General features: G+C 34.2%; 1 protein-coding gene across 3 annotated transcripts in view; it reads left to right on the plus strand.

The window, feature by feature from the left end:
• RYR3 (ryanodine receptor 3) overlaps positions 1-16,951 on the plus strand; it is a 243,301-nt gene that overhangs the window by 124,001 nt on the left and 102,349 nt on the right. For all 3 annotated transcript variants that reach the window (XM_083839378.1, XM_083839379.1, XM_083839380.1), the window contains 8 exons: positions 347-507; positions 1,055-1,220; positions 2,392-2,478; positions 2,862-3,088; positions 4,088-4,889; positions 5,357-5,557; positions 6,192-6,294; positions 10,031-10,168. In XM_083839378.1, coding sequence (XP_083695504.1) covers positions 347-507; positions 1,055-1,220; positions 2,392-2,478; positions 2,862-3,088; positions 4,088-4,889; positions 5,357-5,557; positions 6,192-6,294; positions 10,031-10,168 — 1,885 coding nt within the window. The remainder of the gene's footprint in view (positions 1-346; positions 508-1,054; positions 1,221-2,391; positions 2,479-2,861; positions 3,089-4,087; positions 4,890-5,356; positions 5,558-6,191; positions 6,295-10,030; positions 10,169-16,951) is intronic.

Genomic DNA, 16,951 nt, shown 5'->3' on the forward strand with positions numbered 1-16,951 from the left:
TAAGCAAATATGTTGAGGTGCTTAATTCTTCTTACTTTGTGAAATAGATTTAGTAGTGGTATTGTATTCAATAGAAATTGATCTGTTGAGAGAAGCCTTTTTAATCATTTGCTAAGATACAATGCTGCATATAAGGAATAATGCCTACAGCTGTATGACTGAGGCATAAACTTCACAGTGTCAATCTACTATACTAGTTTTATTTTATGAGAATTTAAAATGACTTGCTATGAATACTTTTTATTAAAGTAGGATATACATTGAGATTTTTTTAACCATTGTTTGACTATTCCTCCATAAAATGACTTAGATTTTTATTACTAATCTATTCTTTTCCTCTTTTCAGTATTTTTATTCGTTGCGGATATTTGCTGGGCAAGACCCATCCTGTGTCTGGGTTGGCTGGGTAACACCAGACTATCATTTTTACAGTGAAAATTTTGACCTAAATAAAAATTGTACAGTGACGGTTACTTTAGGTGATGAGAGAGGCAGGGTTCATGAAAGGTATGGATTTATTTATCACTTATTAAGCATTGTATTTTAATATCATTGTTCAAGCTGAATTATTCACAAGCTTGATGAAATTTTAAGCATTAATTTAAAATAAGAATAACATCAATTATGGAGTAGAATTGTTCATTGTTCATTTACATATGAATGTGTGTTTTATATAGATTTGTTTAAGTGAGTATATTTATCCTTAAAGTTCTGTTTTAATGAGTGTTTTAGGATGCTCCTTTCTTTTAACATCTGCATTTGATTGCTGTGGATGAACCTGTTACTGGTTGTTCTGTATTTTAGCTAAGCACAGAGAACCATGAGAAATCGTTTCATAATTTTAAAAAATGAGAAAAAACGTTCACTTTTTCAGTCTGATCCCTGAGCCATGATGATTACTTCTGGAAAAAAAAAAATGATGAGAAAACAAAACTAATAGTACAAGCACCTTTAAGGATCTCTAACTTACACTATTGAAAAGTGCATCTTAATGAATACTGTTAAGTTCAGTGTGACATGTGATATGTGTTTTTTGTTCTTGCTGTTCTTACAGTGTGAAGCGCAGTAATTGCTATATGGTTTGGGGAGGAGATATAACTTCTAATTCCCAGAGATCAGGTCGTAGCAATGTTGATTTAGAAATTGGATGCTTTGTTGACCTAGCTACTGGAATGTTGTCATTCACAGCCAATGGAAAAGAGCTTGGCACTTGTTATCAGGTATTACCAGATTTTCAGGAAGTTATCTAATAAACAGGTCATTTTGATGCTATTATAAGGATTGCTTTTCCTTGTTTTGAAATCTTAACACTAGTAATGTGACAATAACGTTATCCTACATTATATAATGGGGAAATTAAGATAATGTAGTTGTCAAAACAAAACACAGTACAACAACCAAGCACTTCTAAATCTGCAGCACTGTGATTCAGTATGATACATCATGATTTTTAAGACTGGAAACAATTGCTAAATGTGGAAATAAAGGAATTTTTGAGATCTTTTTTAAAAAAATACATTGATTCACTAATTTTAATGTGAAAAAGACTTTAACTATCCTCACAAAAATGATGCACTCTCACCCTCTTATTATGTACCTCTGATTCCCTCTCTATTCAAAGTTTGTTTTCAAGCTTTTTTGTAGTGAATTATTTTGTACAGCATAAAATGTGAACGAAAAGATGTGTGGTGTTCCAAAAAGTTGTATTTTACCCTCAGTCTGTATTAGGGGTGCATTTTCTAGAGTGAGAGCCAAAGTTTACAAAGCTGTAAAGTGACAGAATTTTTAAGGAGCTGTTTTAGAATGCAAGTGCTGAATTTGGATATGTTTGAGTAGAATCATAGAATCGTTAAGGTTGGAAAAGCCCTCCAAGATCATCTGGTCCAACCATACCCCTACCACCAATGCCACCCACTAAACCATGTCCCTAAGCACTACGTCCAAACTTCCCTTAAACACCCCCAGGTACGGTGACTCCACCACCTCCCTGGGCAACCCGTTCCAATGCCTGGCTACTCTTTCTGAGAAGAAAGGTCTCCTGATTTCCAACCTGAACCTCCCCTGGCGCAACTTGAGGCCACTCCCTCTTGTCCTAATCAACATGAATCAACACAGTGTTGAAAAAGTTCTTGTTGTAGGTGTAGCACCACATAAGGAAGCAAAGGCACCTCCCAGTAGGTTAGGTGGGCCTATAAAGATAACTCAGCAAATGCTTTACTGTATTAAAGGTAAACTGCAGGTAGACACTGGTCATCATTTCGATACAGTGTCTGCAATTCCTTGATAATAAAATGTAAAGTACATAGTATATATATATATATATTTCATAGCACATTCTAAGAGGAGATTCTTTTTGCCTTTTTAGTTTTTTTAATCTCATTTCTCTTCTAGGTTGAACCAAACACAAAACTTTTTCCAGCAACTTTTGTACAGCCTACGAGCACTAACTTGGTTCAGTTTGAACTTGGTAAATTAAAGGTATTAACTATTTGTTATAAAGATGCTCTTCTAAATCTGTTTATTTCTACAGAAATTCCTGCTGAATTGTATTTGTTTAGTAAGATTGAATTTGTGACAACATATTTTATTAGATTAAAATGTTAACAAATTACTTCTGTATACTTCTTATGTGAAGGTAAATTGTTCAACAAATTGAAGCTGCATTTGTCAAAATAAACCAAAGATATTTGGGGAGAATACCCTTGATGTTTATCACTTTCTGCTTTTTTAAATACGTTTGTTGCAATAACTCATATATTTCTATGAGTTCTTTGCTATTAATAGGCTACACTACATTTTGGTATTATGAGTTTATTCATAATTACATGTCACAAAAATAATTCTGATATACTTTGTTTCAGAATACCATGCCTTTATCAGCAGCAATTTTTAAAAGTGAGGAAAGAAATCCTGTTCCTCAGTGTCCCCCTCGCCTTGATGTGCAAACAATTACACCTGTTTTATGGAGCAGGATGCCTAACAGCTTTCTTAAAGTAGAAACCGAGCGTGTCAGTGAACGTCATGGATGGGTTGTGCAGTGTTTGGAACCTCTGCAGATGATGGCACTTCATATCCCAGAGGAAAACAGGTACATTTGGAAGGAACTGCAGTGTCTTGATGTGGAGGAAATGTATTGAATTAACTAGCTGATGTATGGCTATTAGTTAAACATGCCTTGGAGGATCTTAACATTAGCAGGTTTTTAGAATTTTTCATCCTATCTACTATAATATTGTATTTGTGAAACTTAAGTAGGTAGAAGAAGCTAAATAATTTTAATGTCGTGTGACAATGCTTACATACATAAGAGAAAACATAACTACTTGACTTCCTTTAAAGTTTAAAATAATCTATTAAATCTTTAGGTCTTTAAACAGAGGTTTTCTCAGCTTGAAAAATAAAGAACATGCAAACACCTTTTTGCTGTTTCTTTACATATTAAAAACATGTAATCCATTTCTGCTCCATCTGCTCACAATTTACCTGAATTAATTTTCTGTTCTTATTGACAAGATCCTGACTTTCTTAGATTTTCATTATTTTATCTTCATAGCAATGATAATAAAGATGTATCCAAATACCAAGTATTGTAATCAATGACAATAAAAATTATAATCAAAAGTGTAGCAGGAAGCCAATTTAAAAGTTATACATTTAACGATTATTTTGCAACTTGTTTTTGCAATTTAATAAGCAATTTTATTTAACATTAATAAAACTAAATTTAAAAAGTAGAGCAAAAAAATACTGTTCTGTGTGAAAAATTAAACAGTAATCTCTAGAGTTTCAGCACTCCAAACACATTACTTTTAAAAACAAACATGCAATTTACTATAACTTCCAAGGAAGCTTATCTATGGTGGCTCTTTTTCCTCCTCTTTTCTATGGAGTGTTAATTTTAAATAGTCTTATTGAATTATTACCACCGTTTGCTTTGGTGTAGTGATACACATGCTAAGGTTAGTCAGTATCAATCTTAATATTAACAGTTTAAACAAGAACTGACCAAAATGTGCAGAGATTATAATTATTTTTATTTTTTAATTCACTAAATTGACCAGTGCTCTGTTTCTTTATTGTTTAACAGATGCGTTGATATTTTGGAACTATGTGAACAAGAAGATTTGATGAAGTTTCACTATCACACTTTAAAACTCTATAGCTCAGTTTGTGCTCTAGGTAACACTAGAGTTGCTTATGCACTTTGTAGCCATGTGGATGTATCTCAGTTATTTTACACAATAGATAATCAATATTTACCTGGACTCCTACGTTCTGGATTCTATGACTTGTTGATTAGTATACATTTGGAGCATGCCAAACAAGCCAAGCTCATGATGAACAATGAATTTATCATTCCAGTTACAGAGGAAACTCGAACTATTAGATTATATCCCGATGAAACAAAGAAGCATGGTTTACCTGGAGTAGGGCTTAGCACTTGTCTGAAACCAGGCTTTCATTTTTCTGCTCCTTGCTTTATTGTGACCAGTGAAGAACATCAGACATCCAGCCCAGAGATACCCCTTGATACACTTAAATCCAAAGCCATAAGTATGCTAACAGAGGCAGTACAGTGTAGTGGTGCTCATATACGAGACCCTGTTGGAGGACACATTGCATTCCAGTTTGTTCCTGTTCTTAAACTAATAGCAACACTGCTCATAATGGGGGTTTTTGATGATGATGATGTGAAGCAGGTGTTAATCCTCATTGATCCAAATGTATTTGGAGATCACAAGGAAGAAACAGAAGAGGGGACAGAAAAGGAAGAAGTTACACAAGTTGAAGAAAAAGCTGTAGAAGCTGGAGAAAAAGCAATAAAAGAAACCAAAGCTCCTACAACAGGCTTGTTGCAGACAAGATTACCAGAATCTGTTAAGCTTCAGGTGACCATTTAATATAAATGCATTACATGTGCTATACTATCAATGAGAAAAAGGTAGTACCTTATGTCTGTTCTTTAGTTTATAATATTTGAAATCCCGAATGTCTTCATTCCAATCTGCCATGTGGCCTCACATTAATAACCAAATTTGATGATGATGCAATTCTTTCTTACTCAAAATAGATATTCAGATAGTTACTTATTTCCGAGGTGTATTTTAAAAGAGAATTAATATTTCTATGTGTTTTGGGAGCATGGAGTGAAGCATTGAGTAAATGCAACACAGTATTGATCAGCATAATAAAACTGTGTACATTTGTCACCTTTACACCATTAAAAGAAAAATGGGAATAAATGTCTCTCATTTTAACAAACAATTTAAAAGTGTATAGTATCCACTGTAGTTTTTCCCTTGTTAGGGTTTAAGATGTTGAACTGTTGAACTTACCTGTGTTTTTTCTATGCTAGATGTGCCATTTACTCAATTATTTCTGTGACTGTGAGCTGCAACATAGAGTGGAAGCAATTGTGTCATTTGCAGACCGTTATGTATCAAAATTACAGTATAATCAGAAATACAGGTATAATGAACTCATGCAAGCCTTGAACATGTCTGCAGCTTTGACTGCCAAGAAGACTAAAGAATTTCGGTCTCCTCCACAAGAACAGGTAATATTAAACAAAAGTTTGAATCTGGAGATTAAAAAAAAAAAAAAAGTGCTTTGCAATAAGTATCTTGTTTATCCATGACTTCTAAACTAACATGGGAACTACTAGAGGACCAAAAGTGAGTTTGAGATAAAATTTATTAAGGTGCCACAAAATACTAAATGTCAGAATGCTTATACTTGTACTCAGAATTCAAACTCTAGGCCAAAGTTGGCTTAGGGTTTTTCAAATGTATGGAAAAATTGAACATTGTCATCCAATGCTGAGGAGCTGAGATTCAGCCAGAGCTACAAGAAGAAGAAGAAAATGTGATAATTTTAGTTGCTATGTTGTACTGACTTGAAGTTAGTGTCGTGTTGACACCAGTATGTTGGAAATATTTAGTCTTTTCTATCTATATAATCTATATTAAAGATCTCTATAATAGAGAATATCTTTATTATTAAGTATAGCTATATATTTACATCAGTCTTAATTAAAACTTACAAAGGAATATAGCTTTAGTATTTCCATGAGGTGTGTTAAAAATTTATATTTTATGCTAATTTTATTATAAACAAGTAAAGTATAGCTATATATTAGGAAGCCTCTTAGGCTATCTCATTACCTTAAATATGTTTTAATTCCCTTAAAGATTAATATGTTGCTGAATTTTCAACTGGGAGAGGATTGTCCATGTCCAGAGGAGATTCGGGATGAGCTGTATGACTTCCATGATGATCTTCTAATTCACTGTGGTGAGTGACAAGATGTACTTTTGTTTGTTTGTCTTTTTAACGCTTGTCATCAAAAAAGATCAGATCGATTATAAAAATAAACAAACAATTTTTGTACGTGTTAGATTTATTACTGTTTATGTGGTGATTTTCCTGACAGACTTTCAGTACGTATTACCAAAAATATAGGAGACCTCTGTATTTAAGTTTCATCGTTAAGTATCTATTAAATATTTTCTGGTGTAGTTTTGTTTATATATTGATTTTGGACTCAATTAGCAATAATAAAAGTCATCCAAACAAGGAGGTTGGGTTACCTTAAAAGATTTATATTGGCATGCGTATATAAAAAAGCAGATAAGATATTGAAAGAGCATTATGGTTGTGAAGTTTAGCACTAGCAAATTTAATAAAAGACAGTAGATGAGAGGTGATGCTGCTGCTTAAGGTGCTGCTGCTTAAGGTGCTGCTGTTTCCTGATGTATACATAACTGTGATGGTCAATCATTATAAAACACTATTGCACTGCAGATTATAGTGTGAGATGCCAGCTTTCTCCACGAGTGACTCAATCTGAATTTCCTTTAAGTATACTCAAGAGTGAACTAACTCAAATATCCTATGTGGGTTATAGAATCACATGTGCATTAAAGAACCACGTTATATGCAATACCAAAAATATTTTGTTAAGTCTCTTGAGATCTTAGTCTAATCAAGGCAATCATGGAATTACTAGTCCATTACTAGCATTTATAGCTAAGTCAGCCAATTGTTACTGCTCATTCCCAATACTTATGCAGTTAAAACTGATATACACAGACTTTTTCGTATCTGCCCCCTTAGTGTTAGTTACTCTTCCAGTGCCTTTCTTGGCCCAATGGTTGATGACACAAATTTAGTTCAAGAAGGGAACAGAGTCATTAAAATGAATTGACAGCATCTCAAAGTTTACGCCAGGAAGAGCATGATAATGGTTTCTTTCTCCTTCCTCGATTTGCTTGAGGTCACTTTTTAAATGTATGCTAATACACTCTGTTCATTCTTCACAGGTTATCCCTAAAATCAGTTCTACCCATGTCATAGAATTACGTTAATTTAGTGACCAGGAATTAACAGTTTGTGATTTCTGTTTGTATCCATGATTCTGTGCTTGTATTGTTAAGGCTTCTGCTATGATCTTGTGCTTGTCTTTCTGGGTACTCTGTTAAAATCTCCAGCAACCCTCACAGCACCAAGCTGTGATTCCATGATAAGCCTATTACCATTTTTCACCTACCTTAGAAGCCAACCTAAGATGGGTCAGTGGGTTGTGTTTCATTAACTTGTTCAGGAGGATACTGTGTGGGTTTTTATTAAGTCCTTAAGATCAAGTTTTATATCTGTAAGGCTAGCTACTACATTCTAGGTAGAATTTAGATGGGTTTAATGCAATTTGTTCTTGACAATCCTGTGTTGATTGTCATTCATCCTTTATTCTAAGTGCGTGCTAAAAACTTTTTTTCTTTCTTTCTGGCATTTTTTTCCAAGCATTAAAGTGAATAGTCCATATCCTCCTGGCTACTCTTCATTCTTCACATATTTGTGAAGATGTTGTGATCTTTATTGTTTAGTCACTCAGCAATTGAGCTCATCTCTGTTTTTCAAAGGTTATTTGGCATCTCAGAGTTCTCTGAGTACTCCAGAATGAAGACTACAGAGACCTCAGCTTAGTTGGAAATACCTTACTCTATAACATACTTGTTACCTTGAAGTCCCATTAGCTCCTGGTCACTCTTCATCTTTTCAGGAGGTGAAACCCTAGTGATTAAGGATTATTTTTTTTTTGGGTGGGGGTATTTATTTATTTAGCTATCTATCTATTTATTTATTTATTTTAGCATGTACTCTTATTTATTGCATTATTAATTTGTATGTTGAGTGAGATAGAGAATTGAAGATAGAGAAAGCAATCTCATAATTAAAATATTTTAATGATCCTTTGGATCTTAAACAAAGTCATATTCATTACTTTGTACAAATTTAGCATAGGTGGTCACCACAAATAAATGCTCTTCATAATCTGTCCTGACTCAGTTCTGAAAATCAGTACTAAGCAATGTAAGCTGCAGATAAAACTGAGTTGTGCTTGGAATATTTAAACAGCTTTTTAATACTAAGTGTACTTTGGAGTCTAAATGGAAAAATATGTATGCAATCAAGTAATTAAAGGCTGCCTCATAATGAATATACACAAATACTCTGAATTAAAGTTACTCAGGCAGCCTGAATCCTAGCACATCCAAACTGTGAGTGGTTAGTGTTGCCAGCAAAATAATAATTCTCATAATATTTCTTGTGTGTAATTTCTTGACTGAAAACAAAACAAAAGAACGTAAAGCATATTTTATTGCATAATATCAAACTGACACTTGTCTGTTTCATCTGCTGGGTTGGAACTATGTGTTCCAGCGCACAGACCTCTGCCACTTGAATTAAGTGATTAGTGAATAACAATAGTTATTAGGTCAGCTTCTGAAAGCAGCTCTAAGAAGATGGAGCATGAATGACATCTGATCTGGAGAGGTGAATGAGACCCTACCTCCTCTGCTCTGCCACTGTCTTAACTCATCATCCGAGTGTATTTCTTCTTGTCTGTTCATTTCAGATTTTCAGGAGTTATCCTGTCAGTTCCTTTTGCTTCCAAGGCCTAGGTTAGGTTTTTTGGTGCCAGTCTCTTGCATTACTTAACATCCTTTTCTTCTTTCTCTTCTGTCTCCTTACTGGCTACGCTTCCCATTCCTACTCCTTCCAGACACCAACTGTATGTAGCTTTTCATTTAGCTATTCATTTTGCCAAGCCAGTCTTATTTTTCTCATTCCTCAAATTCCTTATATCATCTTACATTTCAGCTTCTGGTTCTCTCATTCTCTCCTACTGCCTCTGAATTTTTTCTTCCTAGTCACTTAGTCACTAGTTTAAAACTTTCCCCTTTGTTAGCTGCTAGTTGCATGCTTTCTCCAACCTGATACCACATTTCAGTTGTTTTTTCTTTTCTTAGTTTCTTTTTGTAATACAAGTTACATCCTCCTAAATTAATTCTTTTTCCTCTTCACCAGCTTGTACCTCTTTAGTATCTGGAAATCTTTTCTTTTTCTCAGTGCTAAGAATCACTCTTACTTTGACCAGCAGCCAAACAGCAAAAACTTCGATTTGAGCTCTGCCCAATTAGCTCTGGTCTGAACGGAACCTGCTTAGACATTCTGTTCTATTGCTCATAACACATGTGGTATCTGATCATCATTAAGAGGTGTAAAAGATTTGAAAAAATGTTTGAATAGTTATGAAGCAACATATTGAACTGTAGTAAACTATTTGTAGAATTGCATCCCTTCAGATACATCTCATTATTTGTTTTAATGAAAAACTTCTATAACTAGTATGTTATCTACAAACTTCTGCCTTCTTCCAGTTTTAATTTCAGATAATATATTTATTTATGACTGCTAAATATCTCAACTGAAAAGTTGTACTATATTGTAGGATATAGTCATTTATTTATTTCATACTGCAGAATATAAGCTAGAGAATCACGTATTTAATCAAATATGACTTTGAGTCATATTGCCATCTAATTGGCACTTAAAACATTATTTTTTCCTCTATGAAATTTGCTGATTAAAAGGTTGTCCTGTAGATATTTTGGGGTAGTTTAAATATTGAAGGAGTTCATCCTCAAAGGTTAAGGTTTGTTTCTAATCATTTTTATTATCTATTAAGGTATTCCACTAGAAGAGGAAGAAGAGGAAGAGGAAGATTCCACCTTGACTGGCAAACTCCGTTCGTTAATATACAAAATCAAAGGTCCACCAAAAGCAGAAAAAGTAGAGCCTAGGGAAGAAGAAGAGAAATCACCTAGTAAGTTTTCTTGCTACATACATACTTCTGTGATGCAAGTGTTAGAAGGGTTATATGATTAGCATCAGTTTATTTTCTAATAAAACTAGAGAATGTACTGAAGAGGGAGACTACCTCTTTACTTTCCTTTTGCCTCTTAGAACAATCACAAGCATACTGAACACATTAGCTACATTGTTAAACAGGGATTTAAAATTGGGGGGGCGGAGTATGGGTCCGGATCATTAATGCTGTTTTTAAAATTTCCATATTAGTATGACAGAAAAGTAAAAAAAATCAATTATGGCACAATAATCTAGACTTGAGCATTCCAAATTGGACTTCTTTTTTTTTTTTTTTTTTTTTTTATATCCAAAAACTTTCTTCTTTAGTTTAATTTTATTTTACTTTTCTATTTATTCATGAGAAGATGTATGCTTCTCAGGAGCAAGATACACTTCACAAAATGATTTTTCCACTTCCTGTTCTTTATTATTCTTTATTCTTCTCTATTATAAAAAGGGACAACTTTCACCATGTAAGGTTTTGGTTTGAATTCAAAAATGTGGTATAGCCTTCCGTGAAGTAAAAGCTAAAGTTATACCAGTTTGCTTCTACCTCAGAAATTTCTTATAATTAAGGTAGTGCTGAAATGATTGTTAAAATAAGAACTGCAAGATTGAAGTTCTAGAGCTCTTGTAGGCAGCATAATTTGGAATATTGTGACTTTGTTAGTGACTGCTGAACACTTGTACTACTCAAAAAGGTGGTATTTCTATATCAGGACAGCAGTAGCTTGCCAACAGTTCGTAGCTGGACAACTTACTTTTTGCTGTTCTACATCACATTTATGGTAACACAGAGAAGTTACAGTGATAAATCACATCGCCAGATTTTCCTAGTGGTCCAGACAAAAGTTCCATTATCTTGAACTCTTCTGTGGGTTCTTATGCTCTGCATCTATGTCTGCTACTCCTCTGCTCTAAAGCTTCTTTCAAAACTCAGCATAAGGTTTCTGTGCTCTTAGTTTTTAGTTCCTTCTCTTCTTATGCTTTTGTATTAGTGACAGCTCTAGAATATATCTATAATGGAAAACGAACTTGTAATACTGTTTTATAACTCCTTAATGATTTTATCAGTATTATTGTATTTAGAACTTTATGAGAATTATTTTTTTTCAAACTTCTTAATATTTTTGTTGTAGGAAATAAACACTACTGAAACCCTTTGTTTTTTCTTATGTATGTTTGCACTTATATTACTACTTTTCAGTGGTATAAATGAAGGTATTTTAAGAACAAAACTAAAACCTATAATTTTGATATCTAAATAAATATTACTGAATAACTGAAGAGTCGATAATAATAGTATTAGGAATGTTCCAGCAGAGTCAATATTAATGAATGTGTTAAAAGATTAACGGTCATAGATTTATTTCTGTGGCATTGACGTGTGTAGTTCTACTAAGGTGAAGAATTTCTTAGTTGGTTAACCAAATTAAGGAATAATGCATGTGTATTAATTAAGTAATTGATAACTCCATGCAGTCATTTTAGTGATGGAAAGCTGAAAATAGACTATTTCATTTATTACTGGCGTCTCAAAGATACATTGCTTTTAATTAAAGGAAGTGTTAAAATAAGAAAAAGTTCCAGATACCTTTCTGCTAATGTTTGCTAGAAGTGTTAATTCAACTTCTTTCCTGTTTGAGAGCAAAATAGTTTTTTTGTTTGTTTGTTTGTTTGTTTGTTTTTTAAGTGGCAGATGAATGCCCTGCATTTTGAAGTTATCTCAAGTTCTGTCTGTTTAACTGGAGTATCAATTTGCCATTATTATTTCATCTCTGCAATACTTCATGTTGCATTTTGAAAATATATCGTTCTTTTGTCTCTGTTTCCTCTAACAAATTATTTACTGTGGGTGGTTCTGTTGCTGGCAGAGAAAAACAAACAGTAAAAGAAAATGAGTATATTCCTTCCTACTGCTGCTACGTCTTAGGGTAACATATGCACAGAAACACTGCAAAACACTTGGAATCAGAGACTTTTTATCTGAACAGTATTCCTTTGTATGCACATACTCATGCCCTATTCTCTAACGCAAGAGGGATGTTTTTGGTCTAAACAGGCAAGATAGCTCTTAGCTTGCAATTCTTCTTAACCATCTGCCTGAGCATTTTGAGCCTCATTGATCAGCTCATCTGGCTTTCGCTCCCATGCATTGCCCTTGGTGAGTTTGATGTATAGTAAGAATATCTGTGTCTTCTTTTGGTTTTGCTGTCATACATTTAGGGGGTTTCAGTGCTTCCCTTAGTAGTAACTATGTGTGGTGAGTAATGAGGTAAAAAGCCAAATTTCTCCAGGCTTTCCTTTAGAACATATTTTTTTGCTGTGCTTGCTCCTTGCCTTTATGAATCAAGATTTTTTTTTTTTGCCAGCTCTAAGTTTCTATAATACTGTCCAATGAATATCATGTGCAGAACTGTGCAAGTGACTAGAGGTCGCTCTTCTAACCAACAATGGTAGAAAGTGCTCCTCTTGCACTTGCAGTTTGTTCAGCTTGGCAATAGGTCTTTGTGCATGCCTGGAACCATTAATTTCATTTCAGAGAGTTGTGTGTGATTAGATAACAAAGCTGTTTTATAACTCAGGATACCTCTTACATGATCTGCCTGTTCTGTGAAAGGATACATTCTGTTCTGAAAGCGTGTTTTGGTCTGCTGTGCCTGATAATAGGTTGTAAATACATTAAATTTTATAATAATTTTATGTGCTGCGTGAAAAAGGTTTTTATTCTCCAGAGACTCATCTGTTAGCAGTGTTTTCTCTTTAATGGTAGTAAGACCTACTTTGTATCTGTGAAGAGTCATTTCTTCTTCTGGCTTCATGTGAATTCAGTTGTTGTGAATCAGAAAGCATTCACTTCTAAAGCCTAGGGGTACCTGGTGTTTGGTCTCTGAAACAGAGCGACTTATGTACCTCATATACTGGAGCTTTGGGTCACAAGAGATGCAGTTGGACAAATGATAGTTCAGTGTCAGTTTCTATAGGTATTTCAGATAATCTTTTCAGGCTGGGGCTCCTCCTTGGAGTAATGCATTACATTAATGTGCATATGGACGTTCATATGCACAAGGAAATCACTCAAAGGACAATGGAAAACTGCAAAGCAGTAGCTGCAAACTGAGTCCATGTGTGCACTTCCCTCTTTCTCTTTCCATCCTCTCCCCTCCACAAGGGGTAATTTGGAATTCAGAGAGTGAAAGGAAACACGTATCTGAGGTATCCCAATAAAAAAGTGGTGGTGTGAGTGGCACGTACAAATTGCTAAGGTTGAAATTCTCTGACTTCAAGCATCTGGTCATACATACTTAGAGTATGAGTATTCCTAATAAAGGCACCTGAAAGGAACTAAAAGAAATTTTCCTTTCCTTTAAGCACATGTTCAAGTCAACTCAGAAATGGATTTTTATCTTTGGAGAGGAATGCCAGCACTTTAAACTAGCATTAGCGAAATGGATTTTTATCTTTGGAGAGGAATGCCAGCACTTTAAACTAGCATTAGCGATGAATTTGTAAAATATACTTTTAAAAACAAGCTAGAACTCGGAGAATGAACAACATATTAGTGTTGATTATGATGATAGGACTTTGTAATTGTTAATATATAATTTAGTTAAGTCATATCTATGGAGGACTCATTATGCATCCTTTAAAGATCATTAAGGAACTAAATTTTCTTGTTAAAAATGGGGTAACCTTTAACAACTATTTTTAGCTTGTTATCTATGTCACTATGCCCGGTACTTGGCTTGCTCCTAAATTCTGTCTGCTGGGCTGCCCTTCATGTCCTTCCCCAAGTCAGAGGCTTGTGGTTTGATAAAAGGAATACTATGCCTTGCAGAAATGATTAAGGAAGGGTTTTTATTTAAGATAGTAGGTGATATGACTCCTTTTTAGTTTTATGCAGGTAGGAATATAGGTCAATACTGATCTTGTTCATGGGTTTTTGGAAATAGAAACTGTGACTGTCAAGCTCATTTAACCATGGCTCTTCAGGTGCCTGTAATTTAAGGATGGTATCTGCTATTATAATATTAATTTTTCATGTAGGACCATATATTTTGAATGTGTATATTTGTTTACCAGTCTCAGAACAGAAATCAGGAAGTAGAATTCACTGGCTTGAAAAAATGCCTAAGTTTATTTCCAGTGTTAAAACAATGAGGATCTTAATGTGGATATATGAGAATCCTTGTGTGAAAAGGTTTAGTCTCTGTTGAATAATATTCACAGCTTGCTCAAGAAAAAAAGGAAGATGCAGTGGTAGATTAAGTTGAAGAGCCATACAGTGTGTCCTTTGAGACTTTGTCCCTTAGAGTACTGCTTACACTAAAAGCACAGAATATTGACTTACTAGTTGTTACTTAAAATATTCTTCCCACTGGCTGTTAGCTCCATTTTTTGTTGCTTGTTTCTTAAACTTTAGTTAGAGAACGTTTGATCACAGTACAGCACATTTATAATTTATTAGTAGTCAAAAAGCATACCAGAATCTTGCTGACTGTCATTGAGAGGATGCTGAAGTCATCACTTCTGATTGTTTCTTAACTATTCTCATCTTTTGGTTGAGTTGCAGAAGATCTTTTTCCTGAAGAGCAATGAACAAAACACCTTCTCCATTTCAGTGTAAGGCAAAAGATGTTAGAAAGGATTAGAAGGGAGAAAACCACCAATCACTGCCACAAGCTAATACATCTAATTAGAAAAAAAGACTCTAAAAAGACAATTGAAAAAAGCCTAAAATAAGATACATAGAAGGCATAAGAACAGCCTAGAAAGAATTAGATTCTTATTTCCTGAGGTTTTTAACTCTAATATCTCTTAAGCGATTAATTATAAAGTTTTTGTCAAATTTTGCAATCATTTCTGGCTTCCTTCTTCACATGAGTTCTGCTGGAAGTCCTGAGAGCGTACTGCTGTTCTTAAACTTTTGGGGAGTGTATGTAAGTGGCTGGGAGACGGAGCTTGGGAATTATCTACTTTTAGGCAACAGAAGCTGAACTGCAAAGTTCTGTGCCTTTAAGAAGTGCTTGGATAAATTAATCCTGGGAATGAGCCTTAGAGACCCTGAGCTAGAAGCACCGTTCATACACTACAGTTGTCAGAGTTCAAGAAGCATTTGGACAACGCTCTCAGATACATGGTCTGAGTTTTTTGGGTGATCTTTTGGGGACCCAGAAGTTGGACTTGATGATCCTTGTGGGTCCCTTCCAACTTGGATATTCTATGATTCTACAAATATGATTGGTAAGACCAACTGTTAAGATTCAGATCCATGTAAATCAATACCTTCTTTCAAACATTGACTACAAATGGATATCTGAGGACAGGCAAGAAGAGAACAATTGGATATGATATTTACTACTTTTATGTTGTTCCAGTGTCCAGTTACCTTCAGCTCAGGAAGCTTCCTGTCTAAAGTGGTTTGTCTTTTTAGATCCCCATTCCATTGTTCTGACAAATATTTGTGTAGTTTCCACAGAGCAAATGTGAACTTTTAGCATCTGCCACAACTTTGGCAGGGAATTTCAGGGTTCTTTCATCCATTATGTGAAGAACCACCTTAATTTCTGGCTTAGATACTGTCTTGTGAAGGGCTTTGTTTGATGGACTCTTCTTGTGTTGGACAAAAAAGTGAGTAGTGGACCAGAACTACATATCAAATTCAAGATGTGACTAAATAATAGATTAACAGAATGGCATGTTGTACTCTGCTTTAACTATTCACTTCTTAATAAATACTGAATTTTGATTTGATTTTTTTTTTTTGGGGGGGGGGCAGGAAGTGAATTTGAGCTGATATTTTTATGGATCTATTGACAGAACTCATGTCTGTTAAGAACTCATTGTATTGTTAATTTATTAAGACTGTTTTCCAACTTAATTTTATTTGCAGTGACTTTATTTTCAGTGATTTTAATTACTGTTTTATTGCCAGTTTCCAGTCTTCGTTAGTTCTGCTTTTTTTTTTTTTCTTTCTTTCTGACATTCAATGAGTTGAAAAGTTATTGGAAAGCATTAGTTATTCTAGGGAAGAAGAGTTTAGTGCGAAAATTAAAGAAGAGACTATGCCATAGCACTGAAAGAAGAAGCTGATTGGAGAAGTTAAACAATGTTTTCAAAAAAAAACTTGTTTAGTATTTTCATTCATAACCTTCCCCTAATAATAGAGCTGTCTTAATGAAATAGAGAATCCATCCCCACAGAAAAAGCCTGTTTTTTAAAACAAAATGTAAGAACTAATGACTGTTTTCTATAAATACATCATTAAGTAAATTGTAAGAGAGAAGAACTGGCAAGTGAAAAGATATCCTGATCCATTTGGTATAAATAATGAGCATTTGTTAGAACAAGGACTGGGATATGTGTTTAGTTTTTAGGTAAAGCTCTTGAACTCAGGGCTTAGAAAAATTGTTTACACAGTCATTGAATATGTGACGTGTAAAACACAGAACTGCTCCAAGCAATATGCGTTGTGTACTTCCAAACAACACAATTTTTTAGAGAATGTATTACTAAGTGGTAGTGACTTTTCCAAAATAGATGGGTAACACAGATTAAATTCCCTATTTTAAATCAGTTTGCTTCTCTGGTTCCTTAGTGTGTATGCAACATCACACAGTTTTGAGATGTTTCCAGGTAGGACGTCATCTTCTTTGAAGATAATAGAGAATCCTTGTTTGAACAACAAAGTAGCTAAACATTCATTGAATGAATGAATAGCAAAAGCTGCTAAAGTCAT

The sequence above is a fragment of the Anser anser genome (assembly GCF_964211835.1).
Source record: "Anser anser genome assembly, chromosome: 5".
Classification (NCBI taxonomy): Eukaryota; Metazoa; Chordata; class Aves; order Anseriformes; family Anatidae; genus Anser; species Anser anser.